At 40.5% G+C, this 19,463-nt stretch overlaps 1 protein-coding gene across 7 annotated transcripts in view; it reads left to right on the top strand.

Moving 5' to 3' along the window:
* The window catches only part of rnf207b (ring finger protein 207b), a 38,925-nt gene extending 19,522 nt beyond the window's left edge, over window positions 1-19,403 (top strand). For 4 of the 7 annotated variants that reach the window (XM_060938236.1, XM_060938238.1, XM_060938235.1 and 1 more), the window contains 11 exons: window positions 3,919-3,965; window positions 4,826-4,898; window positions 4,969-5,037; window positions 10,434-10,502; window positions 10,577-10,695; window positions 11,098-11,266; window positions 11,367-11,552; window positions 11,646-11,697; window positions 13,380-13,497; window positions 13,590-13,685; window positions 19,107-19,403. In XM_060938236.1, coding sequence (XP_060794219.1) covers window positions 3,919-3,965; window positions 4,826-4,898; window positions 4,969-5,037; window positions 10,434-10,502; window positions 10,577-10,695; window positions 11,098-11,266; window positions 11,367-11,552; window positions 11,646-11,697; window positions 13,380-13,497; window positions 13,590-13,685; window positions 19,107-19,257 — 1,149 coding nt within the window. In that variant the 3' untranslated portion in view covers window positions 19,258-19,403. The remainder of the gene's footprint in view (window positions 1-3,918; window positions 3,966-4,825; window positions 4,899-4,968; window positions 5,038-10,433; window positions 10,503-10,576; window positions 10,696-11,097; window positions 11,267-11,366; window positions 11,553-11,645; window positions 11,698-13,379; window positions 13,498-13,589; window positions 13,686-19,106) is intronic. The other 3 variants (XM_060938241.1, XM_060938237.1, XM_060938239.1) reach the window with 2 other exon arrangements.
* Window positions 19,404-19,463: the final 60 nt, after the last annotated feature.

The following is a 19,463-nucleotide window of genomic DNA, read 5'->3' as shown; positions in this document are numbered from 1 at the left end:
TCCCAAATGCCATTGAAGTCCACTGAGGCTGGGGGTCCGTGAGACTCCGTGGGCGGGCGTTTTCGCAGTATTTGTCCAATAATCGTCTTGCATTTTGAGATTGAAAGAGCATAGCTCCCAAATGCCATTGAAGTCCACTGAGGCTGGGAGTCCGTGAGACTCCGTGGGCGGGCGTTTTCGCAGTATTTGTCCAATAATCGTCTTGCATTTTGAGATTGAAAAGCGCATAGCTCCCAAATGCCATTGAAGTCCACTGAGGCTGGGCTGCATCGCGCTGTCACGAGGGGGAAAAACTCACGCGTACATTAGGCGAACTGGGGAAAGTTATAACGGAATGATTTCGCACTGTAGTTGGGTTGAGCACATATATTTCTATGATTCTGGATCTGAAATAGCAATGTTATAACTTATAACATTGCTATTTCAGATCCAGAATTTTTAGAGGAGGCTGAGCCTCCCTCGTTGTCTTAGAGCAAATTTTTTAAAAATAATTTTTACTTTCTCTGCATGTTTTAAATTTACTTTAATTTTAACTTTATTCTATTTTATTCTTTATTCTATTCTGCTGGTTTCTTTTTTTTCTCCTCCTATTTCTACTTCATTTTATTTTTACTATTGTTTAATTCTTATTATTTTTCTTTTAATTCTTTTAATTAATTGTTTTAGAATAAAAATAAAATTGTTTTATGTAATTTTATTTCTCTATTGTTTACTGTTTTTGTTTTTACTTCTGTAAAGCACATTGAACTGCCATTGTGTATGAAATGTGCTATATAAATAAACTTGCCTTGCCTTGCCCTTGATGTGTAATAATCCACAATATCGCATTGTAACTATATATTTTTTTAATTAATAAAAAATTGTAATCCTTGGCACATTGTTGTGGTATAATAAGAATAAAACATGTCGAGACATGCTGTAAGGAAAATAATGAACCATCAACAGCACACCTACAGTAATTGTGTTTTATTGTTTATTTTAAGCGATATGTGGACTTATTTTTCAGTCCTGGTTTAAATAAACACCTATTAAGCATCAGTTATTTTATTTATTTATTTATTTTGATGTTAACTAATGCAGTAAATACATGGGCGTCGACGCCATTGAACGTGAAGGGGGCGTGTCCCCTTCACATTTCATAATTCTTCGTTTGGACCCCTCCCACATTTAACATAAAATAGTTCACCGAGTGCCGTTTCTATTGCTTCGTGAAAGAATCCATTCCACTTGATCGATAAGAGAAAACACAGAGCACTGAAAATCCACTCCGGGTTTTCCGGGCGCTCCCTACAACAGCTCACCGCGCGCGAGGGAAGGGAATCTCAGCGCGAGCACAGACATTTCGGTGCAGCTGCTCGAAAGTGGAGGAAGTGACGTCAGCCCCATTGCAACCTCACAATGTCTGGCTTTTGCTAAAACCTTATTCTTTTGTTACATGCCCTCAAAATTAACCCTAGGCCACGTTAAATTAATGTTCAGCTAAACAATGAAATAAGCTTAGCCTAATGGGGTATTCTTGGTTGATGATGAATTGTTTGCAGTATTTGCTCCTCCCCAGACACAGTGGACATAAGGACATTCTTTACAAAGCAAAGTCAGAATTTCCCCACAGGACAGGGTTTTTTTTGTCCCAATGGAAATGTTAGTGCAGTTAGCTGGCTAGTCAATGTTAGGAGATGTATCAGCTAGCTTAATGTTAGCTATCATTTAACTCAAACCCAGTAGGCCTGCCTTACTGTAATGCCAAGAATGAGGTCAAGTCTGCTCTGATGATGTTTATTGATTCCCTGTTGTGATTTGAAAATTTTTGTCTGGTCTTTGGCAGTTTTCTGGAAAGTAACGTGGGAAATCAGTGTATGGTAGGGTGCATCAGTTGCCCTCATTTTCATAAAATCTGATGCATTTTTGTTTGGGTGTTCCTTTTCACCAATAAAGACATCCTGTAAAATTTTTTGACCATATTCAAAAGTCTAATGGTGGCACCATGAGGTTCATTTTTTTTTTTGCCAAAAAACGCTGATTTTATGTTTTCGCGTAAGGTTTGAATCACAATGTTGGACTCCATTTATTGATTTCTTGTGACCCAGAGATCATGTTAAGAACCTTTGCAAGGGCTTGAGAAGCATTAATGTCTCATCTCATCTCTAGCCGCTTTATCCTTCTACAGGGTCGCAGGCAAGCTGGAGCCTATCCCAGCTGACTATGGGCGAAAGTCACTAAAGTACACCCTGGACAAGTCACCAGGTCATCACAGGGCTGACACAGACAACCATTCACACTCACATTCACACCTACGGTCAATTTAGAGTCACCAGTTAACTTAACCTGCATGTCTTTGGACTGTGGGGGAAACCGGAGCACCTGGAGGAAACCCACGCGGACACAGGGAGAACATGCAAACTCCGCACAGAAAGGCCCTCGCCGGCCCCGGGGCTCAAACCCAGGACCTTCTTGCTGTGAGGCGACAGCGCTAACCACTACACCACCGTGCCGCCAGCATTAATGTGATTCATAATACATTTGTATTGTTTAAAAGTAGTTGAACAATGATTCAATGAACAGCTAAAACTCAAACTGTGCTTGATAATATATTTAGAATATGTACTAAAAATGTGTATCTAAGATATTTGGTATACTCTATAAGGTGCCATAATGTTTCATGAAAAGTGATCGAAATGTCATAAAAGTCATAAAATAGCAGCTTTTTCCATAACTTTGAGCTCCTGGTGCCACTTCGCTTAAAATTAAGCTTTTGAATTTTGTCAAATATTTCACCCAGTGTGTTTTCTTACCAAAAGGAACATAAAAACAAAAATGCATCATGATCGGAGGAACTTTTCATTTTTAGGGGGCAACTGATGCACCCTAGTGTATGGGGAAGGAATAGTAGAAAGGAAAGCAATGGAGAGAGATGGATGTTATTCCAGGTGGATTGTGAAGGAAAGGGGGATAAAAGTTATGAAGTGGTAGAACTTGTGGTGGCACCAATGTAAGAAGGAGTTATATCTAGAAATGTATTTGTTATACTCATCTGTAAATGTTACTGTAGTACCACCATTGCATGTACGGGTAGGTTGACAAAACTGCACTTGTTCATTGTGTGAAGTTCTCTTTTATGTGCCATTGCTTGACACAGTGTGATTTTGTGTTATGAAGACTGCATGATGCCATGTCATTTTTGTTATGAGTATCACTAAATCGGAAAAAAAAGTAAAACGCACCCACTAAAGTCACTGTTGGTGGTGAACAAAATTGTACCTGTTCATTGTGTGAAGTTGGTTTTTATGTGTCACCGTTGCTTGACACAGTGTGGTTTTGTGTTATGAAGTTTGCATGATGCCATGTCATGCCTGTTCATTGTGTGAAATTATGAATATTCTTATTTTTAAACATACAGTTGAGTGTCACTATTGCTTGGCCCAGTGGCATGTTGTGTTACATCAAAAACTAAATAAAAAAGGAAACTCAAAATAAAAAGTAAAATGCACGCATAAAGTCATTGTTGGTGATAAATTGTGTCACATTCATCTCATTATCTTAGGCAGAGCAGTGGGTTTAAAAACAGGCTGATGAATATATGGACTAGTTGAATGAGGACTTATTGTTGAGTCTCTAAAATAGTCATTGAATTAAGTGACTTTTGTAGGTAAAATTAGGTGTTTAACAACCTGTTAAAATACACCAGAATGCAGGAAATGGCATCTAATTAATTACAAATTTTCTGGGGGAGGACCCCCCCACCAGTGTGTCCCCCCCACATTAAAAATGCTTCTGACACCCCTGAGTAAATAATATTAGTTTCATGTAACTTAATGTAAAATGTTAACAGATTGTTATAGACATTAAAATCATACTATTTCTCCAACTTGGTGTTTTAAAATCTATTTATTGATGATACTCTGCACTTATGTCTTTCAGGAAAAACTAGCAGAGAGAAAGAAGGTTCTACTTAAAGCAGCTCAAAGGTTAGTGTATTATAACCGAATGTTATACTGTATAATCAAATGTAATGTTTTGTTCTGAGGAACGCATCATGTCTCCATCAGCTATATAAAGCACAATAAAATCCACAGAGAGCTTTGAGGCAGTCGCAAGATAGTAAGGATCTTATTACACAATCTAAAATTATCTCTGCAAATCTGCCTGACATCTCACTCTGCTTCTATTCAAGAGATAATTATAGTACTTTGTTTCTATGTTTCTACATTTCTGTATCATGGGCACCTTGAAATTAAATCGTCTATAAAGTGTTTTATCCCTCTATTGTACCACGGCAATTTCTTTCTCTTCCTTCGAGTTAATGACACAAAACTGATGCTTGTCATGTCACCATGAAGGCCTGAGATGACCTGGTGACTTCTCCAGGGTGTACCTCGCCTCTCGCCCATAGTCAGCTGGGATAGGCTCCAGCTTGCCTTGTACAGGATAAGCGGTTATGGATAATGGATGGATGGATGGATGGGTGTTACCACGAAACAGGAAAACTTTGAATCCTGAAATCTTCCTCTTGACTGAGAAGTTACAAAGTGATACTGACACTGGAACATCTTTCCAAAATGCTAAATAAACATTCCCGTATCAACTGCACACTTTAAAAAAAAAACTATTTATGTGGAGAAATAACTATTCAATGCTTTGTAAATGACTTGTTGCTATAGACGTGATAATGTATTAGAACGAGTGCATTAATATACAGTACATAAACCTATGATTTGCAGTCAGGTTTACTGTCTGAGCCATGCTATTATAGAATTTTAATCAACACCTACTGACAAATCATCATGAAGAATTTTGAATTATAAATGAAAAATGAATCATTTTGCAGCCAGCATGAGGAAAAGGAACGAGCTTTTAAAGAACAGCTGTCACATCTGGCTGCACTGCTGCCGACTCTACAGGTCAGAGCCTTTCCTGGTGTTTGTCTGTCTGTCTATCTATCTGATTCAGTAATTCCTGTTTCTTCTGCAGGTCCATCTGGTTACATGCTCTGCTTTCCTTAGTTCAGCAAATAAGTTTGAGTTTCTGGACATGGGCTATGTAAGTCTGCTCTCCCCCCCCCCAACTTTTCAGAAAGCTGCATGGTAATAGGCAGGAGTGACGAGGTACACAAAGTGTATGTGCTATGTTGTAGGAGCTAAAAATTATATGAGTCAAAGATAAAGTGTGTCCACACCTGCATGCGCTATTCAAGAACTTAAATGTAAAAACATTGCAAAATGGGGCGTCGTGGCTCGGGTGGATGGGGCGCCGCGCCGTGGGTCCGGGGACCTGGGTTCGATTCCGACCCGAGGTCATTTCCCGATCCCTCCCCGTGTCTCTTTCCCCTGCTCGTTTCCTGTCTCTACACTGTCTTATCCAATAAAGGTGAAAAAAGCCCCAAAAATATCTTTAAAAAAAAAAAAGTTGCAAAAAAAAAGAGAGAGGGGAGGGCAAAGTGATTTAATATTACTTTCAATGAGATTATTATTATTATTATAATATCGCTCCTGTGGAGGACGGCCCCATATGGACAGTTAAAAGTCACATTTGGAAGATGCTCTGGATACTTACAGTAATGCTTTTATTAAGGCTGAGGACAACAGCTGACTTGCTAACTTTAGGACTGCAGTTGTCATGAACAGTTTTGCACTCAAGTTTCCATCAATGAAGGGTGATAACATCAACGAAACTGACTTCATGTTAAAAATGTTATAATCACATTATCTGTTATCACCCAAATGAGGATGGGTCCCCTTTTGAGTCTGGTTCCTCTCGAGGTTTCTTCCTCGTGTCGTCTGAGGGAGTTTTTCCTTGCCACCGTCGCTTGCTCATTGGGGATAGGTGAGGGATAAAATTAGCTCATGTTTAAAGTCATTAAAATTCTTTAAAGCTGCTTTGCGACAATGTCTATTGTTAAAAGCGCTATACAAATAAACTATTATAAATGAAATATTATTATTCTGTCTTTTTATGCTTTTATTCATTTCAATCTTTACATTTTCATGTTTTAGTAGCAGATAATTTTGCTTTTGTCGATAAAGAAATTTCTAAATTGTCTTAAAATAAAAAAAGATCTCATCATCTCTAGCCGCTTTATCCTGTTCTACAGGGTCGCAGGCAAGCTGGAGCCTATCCCAGCTGACTATGGGTGAAAGGCGGGGTACACCCTGGACAAGTCGCCAGGTCATCACAAGGCTGACACATAGACACAGACAACCATTCACACTCACATTCACACCTACGGTCAATTTAGAGTCACCAGTTAGCCTAACCTGCATGTCTTTGGACTGTGGGGGAAACCGGAGCACCCGGAGGAAACCCACATGGACACGGGGAGAACATGCAAACTACACACAGAAAGGCCCTTGCCGGCCACGGGGCTCAAACCTGGACCTTCTTACTGTGAGGCAACAGTGCTAACCACTACACCACCGTGCCGCACAAATAAAAAAGATCTGTCAACAAAATAAGACTATTTCAAGCTTGTATTAGTAGAAAATGTCTAGAAATAGGTTGAATAGTCGTGGGGTTTTTTTGTTTTGTTTTTTTGTAACCTTATAATTAATAATTATTCACTGAAGGCAAGGTGAAAATCGGTGAATAATAACCGAGACAAAGTCGAAGTTATTATTCACCGATATTCACTGAGCCTGAGGAGAATAATTGTTTTAGTATAAATACACAGGTGATTATGTAAAAAAAGATTATTTCAAACTTCAAAAGCAGCATGCATTAAGTAGTGATGTGTGCATGCTTGTGTCAATTATCTGTGCTGAGTCACATAAAATACTCATCTCATCTCATTATCTGTAGCCGCTTTATCCTGTTCTACAGGGTCGCAGGCAAGCTGGAGCCTATCCCAGCTGACTACGGGCGAAAGGCGGGGTACACCCTGGACAAGTCGCCAGGTCATCACAGGGCTGACACATAGACACAGACAACCATTCACACTCACATTCACACCTACGGTCAATTTAGAGTCACCAGTTAACCTAACCTGCATGTCTTTGGACTGTGGGGGAAACCGGAGCACCCGGAGGAAACCCACGCGGACACGGGGAGAACATGCAAACTCCACACAGAAAGGCTCCCGCCGGCCACGGGGCTCGAACCCGGACCTTCTTGCTGTGAGGCAACAGTGCTAACCACTACACTACCGTGCCACCCCACATAAAATACTTTGTTTTGAAATTGATAATATAAATCACAAGTCCACCTTACCTTTGAATAGTTTTAGACCAAACTTCATAGCATTTTAAGTGCTTTTAGGAACAGCATTTTCTTTCATCATTTGTAATTCTTCCTTACTTACGGTGATGAAGCGGTTGGCCGCTATTTTGCCGAGTTGCTTGAGGTGATTATCGAGAAATAGTCTGAATATCTCGACCAATCAGCATGCACAATTTCCTATGTATTTATACTTATAAAAAGACTAGATAAATATGATTATATTCATTATAATACATAGGATCAAATTACTCAATTCTGATTGGTCAATCAAGGAGGGCTTTTTTCCTTAATACGGGGCCGTATTTCTGAAATGCTATTGGCTAGTTCGTTGCTTGGTTACGGTTACAAAAATTAGCAAATTGTGTCAACAAAATGGCTGACTCTGCTGACTCAGCAATGCCGCGTTTCGCTACATTTGACGAAGAAATGCTAAACCAATTGAAAGCTGCAAGCGGAAATGAAAATACCAAAAAAAGTATGAATTTTGGCTTTCCGTGTTTAAGAAATAGGCCGCAGAAAGACAAATAAACGACTCTCTAGTGGCATATGAATGCTGGGAGTTAGACAAGGTGCTATCACAGTTTTATGCAGAAGTGAGGAAAGAAAATGGGGAAAACTATGAGCCAGACTCTCTTAAAGTAAGGCAGGCAGCATTGGATCCGCATCTGAGACAAGAGAAATATCTGGGATCAATCCTGAAAGATGTTACTTTTCAAGAATCACGAAAAGTCCTCGAGGGAAAAGCGAGAGATTTGCGAAAACAAGGAATGCTTTAGAAACTGATTCAAACGTGCAAGATAGTCTTGCGCCCTGATTGGTTCAGAAAACGTGAATGACAAATGTTGTGAACTTGAATGGCTTCCAAAGTATGAATTTGGCCCTATATATTATAAACAAGTAATCGTATGGGGCCGAGTAAAATTAAGGATTAAGTTGCTTCGCGACTTGGGCAATTTTCAAAACTTCGAAATCACTTGTGAAATTAATCCTTAATTTTACTTGGCCCCATACAATTACCTATACAAATACCTTAAATTTCCAAGGTGTCTTTTTTTTTTTGCAGTGCACAATAATAATAATAATAATAATAATAATACAACCCCGATTCCAAAAAAGTTGGGACAAAGTACAAATTGTAAATAAAAACAGAATGCAATGATGTGGAAGTTTCAAAAGTCCATATTTTATTCAGAATAAAACATAGATGACATATCAAATGTTTAAACTGAGAAAATGTATCATTTAAAGAGAAAAATTAGGTGATTTTAAATTTCATGACAACAACACATCTCAAAAAAGTTGGGACAAGGCCATGTTTACCACTGTGAGACATCCCCTTTTCTCTTTACAACAGTCTGTAAACGTCTGGGGACTGAGGAGACAAGTTGCTCAAGTTTAGGGATAGGAATGTTAACCCATTCTTGTCTAATGTAGGATTCTAGTTGCTCAACTGTCTTAGGTCTTTTTTGTCGTATCTTCCATTTTATGATGCGCCAAATGTTTCCTATGGGTGAAAGATCTGGACTGCAGGCTGGCCAGTTCAGTACCCGGACCCTTCTTCTACGCAGCCATGATGCTGTAATTGATGCAGTATGTGGTTTGGCATTGTCATGTTGGAAAATGCAAGGTCTTCCCTGAAAGAGACGTCGTCTGGATGGGAGCATATGTTGCTCTAGAATCTGGATATACCTTTCAGCATTGATGGTGTCTTTCCAGATGTGTAAGCTGCCCATGCCACATGCAACCCCATACCATCAGAGATGCAGGCTTCTGAACTGAGCGCTGATGACAACTTGGGTCGTCCTTCTCCTCTTTAGTCCGAATGACACGGCGTCCCTGATTTCCATAAAGAACTTCAAATTTTGATTCGTCTGACCACAGAACAGTTTTCCACTTTGCCACAGTCCATTTTAAATGAGCCTTGGCCCAGAGAAGATGTCTGCGCTTCTGGATCATGTTTAGATACGGCTTCTTCTTTGAACTATAGAGTTTTAGCTAGCAACGGCGGATGGCACGGTGAATTGTGTTCACAGATAATGTTCTCTGGAAATATTCCTGAGCCCATTTTGTGATTTCCAATACAGAAGCATGCCTGTATGTGATGCAGTGCCGTCTAAGGGCCCGAAGATCACGGGCACCCAGTATGGTTTTCCGGCCTTGACCCTTACGCACAGAGATTCTTCCAGATTCTCTGAATCTTTTGATGATATTATACACTGTAGATGATGATATGTTCAAACTCTTTGCAATTTTACACTGTCGAACTCCTTTCTGATATTGCGCCACTATTTGTCTGCGCAGAATTAGGGGGATTGGTGATCCTCTTCCCATCTTTACTTCTGAGAGCCGCTGCCACTCCAAGATGCTCTTTTTATACCCAGTCATGTTAATGACCTATTGCCAATTGACCTAATGAGTTGCAATTTGGTCCTCCAGCTGTTCCTTTTTTGTACCTTTAACTTTTCCAGCCTCTTATTGCCCCGTCCCAACTTTTTTGAGATCTGTTGTTGTCATGAAATTTCAAAATGAGCCAATATTTGGCATGAAATTTCAAAATGTCTCACTTTCGACATTTGATATGTTGTCTATGTTCTATTGTGAATACAATATCAGTTTTTGAGATTTGTAAATGATTGCATTCCGTTTTTATTTACAATTTGTACTTTGTCCCAACTTTTTTGGAATCGGGGTTGTTATAATAATGTTGCAAAGTATCATTACTGGCGGCACGGTGGTGTAGTGGTTAGCGCTGTCGCCTCACAGCAAGAAGGTCCTGGGTTCGAGCCCCGGGGCCGGCGAGGGCCTTTCTGTGTGGAGTTTGCATGTTCTCCCCGTGTCCGCGTGGGTTTCCTCCGGGTGCTCCGGTTTCCCCCACAGTCCAAAGACATGCAGGTTAGGTTAACTGGTGACTCTAAATTAACCGTAGGTGTGAATGTGAGTGTGAATGGTTGTCTGTGTCTATGTGTCAGCCCTGTGATGACCTGGCGACTTGTCCAGGGTGTACCCCGCCTTTCGCCCGTAGTCAGCTGGGATAGGCTCCAGCTTGCCTGCGACCCTGTAGAAGGATAAAGCGGCTAGAGATAATGAGATGAGATGAGTATCATTACTCAAGTACTGTACTTTGTACCTCTGTGAAGTCACCTCAAATTAAAAAGTGCTTTGTTAAAATATGTTTGGTGTTGAGGATCCCAAGTCTTTCTTTATGGTTTTCCTGCCTCATTTAGCAACTGATGGAGAGGCTGAAGAAGATTGTAAAGCTGCCTCACAGACTGAGGCCATCCCAGAGCAGTAAGGTAAAAGCAGGCTGCACATTTAGCATGTGTTCTTTACCGTCAGCACTTTTCTGATGGAGTGTCTTTTTACACAGATAAACACGGAGTATCGATCCGAGTTTGCCCGCTGTCTGGAGCCACTGTTACTTCTGGGTCAGCGACGCTCAGTGTCCACATCAGGCAGCGTCTCAGGACTGGGCACTAGCGGTGGATTGTTAGTGTCTCTGTACTGTGTAGAGCAGAGGTTCTCAAACCTTTTAGAGTCAAGGACCCCGTCATAGAGCCATAGAGCTTTTTAGTCCTCAAATGTCCACTGACAGAACACATTAGGTCAATGTGACATTATTTATAGACGGACTTCTTTTTTTTTTTTTGAGTTATTGAGATTTTGATTAAACCGATTCAGTTTAACTGAACAGTCAAATACATGAGTAACTAATAATCAGAACTCAAAAACAAATATAATAACTTTGATACTGATGAGTTGTTTTTCCACCACTGGAACACAAAATGAAAAAATGCCTCACAGACATCCTGGCTGTGCTTCATAGATCACTTGAGTCAGCGCTGAATCTCCATATAGCAGTTTGCTTGTTTGTTTTTTCGCTCCGTGCAGGCTGCCATCTGTGACCTGTCACACCCCAACAGGTGGACATATGATACTAGACTCTTCAGTGGTCCGAAAGCCCACTTCTCACCGCTACATCAGCACTAAAGTCCTCCTGGCTGAGGGTGGAGAGAGTCCTTTCATGGAGCACTGCAGAGATTATGAGAACAGCTACAAGGTACACACAGGATGCTAATAGGCTAGCGATATGGCCTGTAACTGCATCTTTGTTTGTACTGTTCCTCATATAGTCTTATTTTCCTTATCTCTCGGAGTAGAATTTGCAGACGGAAATCCAGAAGCTTAAAGATCAGGTTCAGGAGATTCATCGAGATCTGACTAAACACCATTCCCTCATAAAGACAGACACCATGAGCGAGATCCTGGACAGGTCTCTGGAGATGGATGGTGAGATCTCATCAGAATACGCATCTGTCGAGATGATGAGGGCAATGTTTGAGGAGGTAATCATAAATACTGATCATATTTGTTCTTGTGGTGGATTAGCGTCAAGTTCAGTTGAGAAAACTGAAAGTTTTATGACATTTTCCTCTTAGATCTGGGAAGAGACGTACCAAAGGGTGGCAAATGAGCAAGAAATTTACGAGGGTAAATCAATATAAAGTGTTATTTACAGTGGTGCTTGAAAGTTTGTGAACCCTTTAGAATTTTCTATATTTCTGCATACATATGACCTAAAACAACATCAGATTTTCACACAAGTCTTAAAAGTAGATAAAGAGAACCCAGTTAAACAAATGAGACAAAAATATTATACTTGGTCATTTATTTACTGAGGAAAATGATCCAATATTACATATGTGAGTGGCAAAAGTATGTGAACCTCTAGGATGAGCAGTTAATTTGAAGGTGAAATTAGAGTCAGGTGTTTTCAATCAGTGGGATGCCAATCAGGTGTGAGTGGGCACCCTGTTTTATTTAAAGAACAGGGATCTATCAAAGTCTGATCTTCACAACACATGTTTGTGGAAGTGTATCATGGCACGAACAAAGAAGATTTCTGAGGACCTCAGAAAAAGCGTTGTTGATGCTCATCAGGCTGGAAAAGGTTACAAAACCATCTCTAAAGAATTTGGACTCCACCAATCCACAGTCAGACAGATTGTGTACAAATGGAGGAAATTCAAGACCATTGTTACCCTCCCCAGGAGTGGTCGACCAACAAAGATCACTCCAAGAGCAAGGCGTGTAATAGTCGGCGAGGTCACAAAGGACCCCAGGGTAACTTCTAAGCAACTGAAGACCTCTTTCACATTGGCTAATGTTAATGTTCATGAGTCCACCATCAGGAGAACACTGAACAACAACGGTGTGCACGGCAGGGTTGCAAGGAGAAAGCCACTGCTTTCCAAAAAGAACATTGCTGCTTGTCTGCAGTTTGCTAAGGATCATGTGGACAAGCCAGAAGGCTATTGAAAAAATGTCTTGTGGACGGATGAGACCAAAATAGAACTTTTTGGTTTAAATGAGAAGCGTTATGTTTGGAGAAAGGAAAACACTGCATTCCAGCATAAGAACCTTATCCCATCTGTGAAACATGGTGATGGTAGTATCATGGTTTGGGCCTGTTTTGCTGCATCTGGGCCAGGACGGCTTGCGATCATTGATGGAACAATGAATTCTGAATTATACCAGCGAATTCGAAAGGAAAATGTCAAGACATCTGTCCATGAACTGAATCTCAAGAGAAGGTGGGTCATACAACAAGACAAAGACCCTAAGCACACAAGTCGTTCTACCAAAGAATGGTTAAAGAAGAATAGTGTTTTGGAATGGCCAAGTCAAAGTCCTGACTTTAATTTAATCAAAATGTTGTGGAAGGACCTGAAGCGAGCAGTTCATGTGAGGAAACCCATCAACATCCCCGAGTTGAAGCTGTTCTGGACGGAGGAATGGGCTAAAATTCCTCTAAGCCGGTGTGCAGCACTGATCAACAGTTACCAGAAATGTTTAGTTGCAGTTATTGCTGCACAAGGGGGTCACACCAGATACTGAAAGCAAAAAGTTCACATACTTTTGCCACTCACAGATATGTAATCTTGGATCATTTCTCAATAAATAAATGACCAAGTATAATATTTTTGTCTCATTTGTTTAACTGGGTTCTCTTTATCTACTTTTAGGACTTGTGTGAAAATCTGATGATGTTTTAGGTCATATTTGTGCAGAAATATAGAAAATTCTAAAAGGGTTCACAAACTTTCAAGCACTATTGTATATTACATGTTCTCACGTCTGGCTGATGTCCTGACTCATTTTTCCATTCCTAGCACAACTTCATGACTTGGCTCAGTTAAAGCAAGAGAATTCCTACCTGACGACTATTGCCCGGCAAATAGGCCCTTACATCCGATCCATAACGAAGGTGAAAGAACGCCTAGAACCCAGGTCAGTGTTTTGTTTTTTTGGTCATGTTACTCACGTCAAATCCACTCCAGACCTTATAATCAGTCATGCAACTTCCTTGATATGATTTTAAGCAGGCTCAAGGAGCCAAAGGAGCTTAAAGATGACCACACAGAGACGATGCTGAAAATTTACGAGGACAGCAGCATAGCAGCTGATAACCAGGACAGGCAAGAGCTCACCACAACTAATCAACTCTTTGCTTCTGTATTGTCTCTGTGGAAGAGAAATATGTTGCAACACCTATAACATAAAGAAATTATCATTTATGTCAATTCAAGTTTGAAAAAATACACTAAAGTGATGCAGACAAACATTTACCCTATTAATGGGACATTGTGCATCTGTAGCTAGGAGTTCAAGAAAGAATAAGGGCCCGGTCCCACAACACCGATAACTATACCTATACCTGAATTTAATTCCAATCTGGAGCAGTCACACCACAACTATAATCCTGACTATTATATCGGTTGGTCCTGCCACTCAGGGAAATAAATGTATGCAACTTAGGAATAGTCATGGAAGTTTTTTCCAAGTAGTAGCATGTTATTCCGGGTCATACTGTACAGCTTGGACTTCAAAACAACCCATGCACATACTCTGGTGGTTGACAAACTACGGATAGGTCATGGATTACTGAAATATAATAAAAAAAGGATACAAAATACAGAGTGGTTACAGATTTTATTACAGTATGGCTGCATCACAGATGCTAATCATTTATGGATTGGTCATGGACGTTTCAGTATATTACAGATTAGTTACTGATTTCATATGGATGATCCATCATGGATAAAAAATTAAGAAGTCTAAAACAATTAAAATGTTTGGACTGCCGAAGTTTATAACTAAAATCTCACCTGCATGTATATGTTTAATTTATTAATTTACTATTGATATTTCATGGAAAATATCAATGGAATAAAAGATCCATGCTTTGTATTATATTTTTTTATTTTCCGTGAACCCGTATTCTGTGACTTCATGATGCAACAAGTACAACCCCGATTCCAAAAAAGTTGAGACAAAGTACAAATTGTAAATAAAAATGGAATGCAATAATGTGGAAGTTTCAAAATTCCATATTTTATTCAGAATAGAACATAGATGACATATCAAATGTTTAAACTGAGAAAATGTATCATTTAAAGAGAAAAATTAGGTGATTTTAAATTTCATGACAACACATCTCAAAAAAGTTGGGACAAGGCCATGTTTACCACTGAGAGACATCCCCTTTTCTCTTTACAACAGTCTGTAAACGTCTGGGGACTGAGGAGACAAGTTGCTCAAGTTTAGGGACAGGAATGTTAACCCATTCTTGTCTAATGTAGGATTCTAGTTGCTCAGCTGTCTTAGGTCTTTTCCAGAGGTGGAAAAACCCGGGTGCAGAAAGTAAAAACCCTGCCAGATTTTTGCTCCAGCCAATTCAGTGAACCAGCTGATCCTAATTACCACATCCCCTAAGCCAGGTTGATGAGCTAATTGGTGAAATCATCTGTGTTGCGAGCACAGGCAGAAGGAAAACCTAAGCAGGACTTTTACTTTGTCAATCCAGTTTTTCCACCTCTGGTCTTTTCTGTCGTATCTTCCGTTTTATGATGCGCCAAATGTTTTCTATGGGTGAAAGATCTGGACTGCAGGCTGGCCAGTTCAGTACCCGGACCCTTCTTCTACGTAGCCATGATGCTGTAATTGATGCAGTATGTGGTTTGGCATTGTCATGTTGGAAAATGCAAGGTCTTCCCTGAAAGAGACGTCATCTGGATGGGAGCATATGTTGCTCTAGAGCCTGGATATACCTTTCAGCATTGATGGTGTCTTTCCAGGTGTGTAAGCTGCCCATGCCACACGCACTAATGCAACCCCATACCATCAGAGATGCAGGCTTCTGAACTGAGCGCTGATGACAACTTGGGTCGTCCTTCTCCTTTTTAGTCCGAATGACACGGCGTCCCTGATTTCCATAAAGAACTTCAAATTTTGATTCGTCTGACCACAGAACAGTTTTCCACTTTGCCACAGTCCATTTTAAATGAGCCTTGGCCCAGAGAAGACGTATGCGCTTCTGGATCATGTTTAGATACGGCTTCTTCTTTGAACTATAGAGTTTTAGCTGGCAACGGCGGATGGCTCGGTGAATTGTGTTCACAGATAATGTTCTCTGGAAATATTCCTGAGCCCATTTTGTGATTTCCAATACAGAAGCATGCCTGTATGTGATGCAGTGCCGTCTAAGGGCCCGAAGATCACAGTATGTTTTTCCGGCCGTGACCCTTACGCACAGAGATTCTTCCAGATTCTCTGAATCTTTTGATGATATTATGCACTGTAGATGATATGTTCAAACTCTTTGCAATTTTACACTGTCGAACTCCTTTCTGATATTGCTCCACTATTTGTTGGCGCAGAATTAGGGGGATTGGTGATCCTCTTCCCATCTTTACTTCCGAGAGCCGCTGCCACTCCAAGATGCTCTTTTTATACCCAGTCATGTTAATGACCTATTGCCAATTGACCTAACGAGTTGCAATTTGGTCCTCCAGCTGTTCCTTTTTGTACCTTTAACTTTTCCAGCCTCTTATTGCCCCTGTCCCAACTTTTTTGAGATGTGTTGCTGTCATGAAATTTCAAATGAGCCAATATTTGGCATGAAATTTCAAAATGTCACACTTTCGACACTTGATATGTTGTCTATGTTCTATTGTGAATACAATATCAGTTTTTGAGATTTGTAAATTATTGCATTCCGTTTTTATTTACAATTTGTACTTTGTCCCAACTTTTTTGGAATTGGGGTTGTATGTACAAAAATTCCTGGGGAAAAATAGCACATGCTCAGATATCACCACATGTAAACAATTACCTGATTGGTCAGGTGTTTTATCGGATCAGGTCCAGGCCTGAAAAAAAAATCGCGCCAGCACCAACCACATAAACCACAGATTTATTTATAGTTATCGTTAAGTATTGTGGGACCGGGCCTTTATTTATAGTTATTGTTATAGTTATCAGTATTGTGGGATCTGGCCTTAATTGTCCCTGCTCTTCGACATGAAGAATGGTGGTCCTCCTTTCCTCATGAATCAGAGCAGCGTTAAATAATCATGGGGATCTGTGAGCTCACATATGCAGAAGAGGGCAGTTAGCACTTTTCTCTGAGGGTGTTCAGTTGTCCTTTGACGTCCACTACATGACCAAAAGTTTGTGGGCCCCTAACTATCACACACGTTCTTGTTGAACATCCCTTTCCAGAGTTAGTCCCCTAATCTCCACTCTTCTGGAAAAGCATTCCACTAGATTTTTAGAAGAAGCAGCCTTTATTTGTCACATGCACACACAAGCACAGTGAAATTCATCCTCTGCATTTAACCCATCTGAAGCAGTGAACACATGCACACGCACCCAGAGCAGTGGGCAGCCATACTAAAGCACCCAGGGAGCAGTTAGGGGTTAGGTACCTTGCTCAAGGACACTTCATCCCAAGGCCACCCCATATTAACCTAACTGTATGTCTTTGGACTGTGGAGGAAACCCATGCAGACACGTAGAAAACATGCAAACTCTACACAGAAAGCCCCCCCCCAATGTTCTCTGGGCTCGAACCCAGAACCTTCTTGCTGTGAGGCGACAGTGCTAACCACTACACCACTGTGTGAGCGTGGCTGCAGGGATTTGCTCATTCAGCCACAAGAACATTAGTGAGGTCAGGCACTGATGTTGGGCGAGGACGCTTGGGGCACAGTCAATGTTCCGGTTCATCCTTGGGAAATCATGTTTTCAAAGAACTCGCTTTGTGCACAGAGGCATTCAATTCAAATGAGCATATAATTGCAAATCATCCCATTGTTTTTATTTACATTTTACACAGCATCCCAGCCTTTTTGGAACCAGGGCTGTACTTTTGACCATATAGTGCAATACAAGTAGCAATTTGAAAAGAACCAGTGGTGGGATTCTTATCCTTCATGTGTTTTTGTAGGAGTCATGTGATAAGGAAGAGTAAGCTATAATGGGCAGGAATTTACAAATGATGAAATTGGAAGAAAATTACAGCTAACATGGGAAGTTGTTAGAAGAGGCATGTACTCCTGTATAATAATTAAACTGAACCGATAATAGCTGTCAGAACAGTTTCCCCCCCAACATAATCTCACACTGGGGTGGCACGGTGGTGTAGTAGTTCGCACTGTCGCTTCACAGTAAGAAGGTTATGAGTTCGAGCCCAGCGGCCAACGGGGGCCTTTCTGCGTGGATTTTGCACGTTCTCCCAGCGTCTGTGTGGGTTTCCTCCAAGTGCTCCGGTTTCCCCCACAGTCCAAAGGCATGCAGTTTAACTGGCTACGCCAAATTGTCCATTAGTGTGAATGGTTGAGAGGAGAAAACCTCTAGAATAATAATAATCCAGTAAAACGCCATGAGAAACCACTACTGTAATTCTTCCCTTAGGGTTTGTAGCTTTTCTTTTGACTTCTTCCATCCAAAATTGGATGATATCCAACCCCACTGTCCTAGTTCATGTGAAAATAAGATCAGATCTTTTTTTTTCCCCCTTAATAGTAAATTTAACACGTGAAGACAAAATGCAATAAAGATGATTGTGGTGTGGTTCCTATAAACTAAGACAGATGTTTCAAAATGAACATTAAACATGCACATTAAATGTAATGGATTTGCAATCAGGCAAATCAAAAAAATATTTCTAGTCCAGGACCTGTGTAACTGTAAAGAGAAAGAGATTTTAAATAAATAAATAGATCCCACAAATCCTGCTTGTATAGACCATTTTTATGAAAATAGACTCATTATTTGTGTGTACAATAGTTTTGGCTGTTTATTCAAATTACCAGTCTCATCTCTAGCCGCTTTATCCTGTTCTACAGGGTCGCAGGCAAGCTGGAGCCTATCCCAGCTGACTACGGGCGAAAGGCGGGGTACACCCTGGACAAGTTGCCAGGTCATCACAGGGCTGACACAGAGACACAGACAACCATTCACACTCACATTCACACCTACGGTCAATTTAGAGTCACCAGTTAACCTAACCTGCATGTCTTTGGACTGTGGGGGAAACCGGAGCACCCGGAGGAAACCCACGCGGACACGGGGAGAACATGCAAACTCCGCACAGAAAGGCCCTCGCCGGCCACGGGGCTCGAACCCGGACCTTCTTGCTGTGAGGCGACAGCGCTAACCACTACACCACCGTGCCGCCCATGACCAGTCTAACAGGTTAATTATCAAAACTCAAAAATAAGTAACTTTGAGAATAGTGGGTTGTGATTTCTATCAATGTAACAAAACTAAAAGAAGAAGGGGGGGGAAAAAAAACAAAATACATCTCAGCCCCTATGCTCCACAAACCTCTTGGGCTCCCCAGAGAACCCAATGCCTGCATGATGAAAATGTAAGAAGAAAGGGAAAAAAAAAAAAAAAAAAAAAAAAAAAGACCTACTAGTTTTCATGGAAATCTAATTGTGTACAAGTGTTCATTTCAGTCATATAGAATTAAATATACTGATAAAGTATAGTAAACCTTCTGCTGTTATCAACATGTAGTGAGTAGCTGTTAATGTGATTTATCTCAACAGCAATGAACGCTCACTTGCCCATGAAGACTATTGCACTCTGAACCTATCTGACGACTCCACTCTCAAAAGCAAGGACCTGTATAGGCTCAACAAACAGAAATGCACAACTGACATGAGCCACTGCGTCCCTGTTAAACCGCAACTCAGCTGATTAAGCAGACCGACAAACTCCCTCAACTATTTGCATACTTGTGAACAGAAGACACTCGCTAAGACATTGTTGATGAAAATGCACTTAATCTGCTTTGGAGTGCACCGATTAAACAAAAACATAATATATTAAATATATTACTCATACTGTCTTTATATTAAGTCTTTATTTCAGAGGTTTGCAGTAGTTTTGTATGCTCAGTGTCA

Source organism: Neoarius graeffei, chromosome 13 (assembly GCF_027579695.1).
Source record: "Neoarius graeffei isolate fNeoGra1 chromosome 13, fNeoGra1.pri, whole genome shotgun sequence".
Taxonomy (NCBI): Eukaryota; Metazoa; Chordata; class Actinopteri; order Siluriformes; family Ariidae; genus Neoarius; species Neoarius graeffei.
The sequence above is the reverse complement of the archived record's forward strand: the minus strand, read 5'-3'. Positions and strand labels throughout refer to the sequence as shown.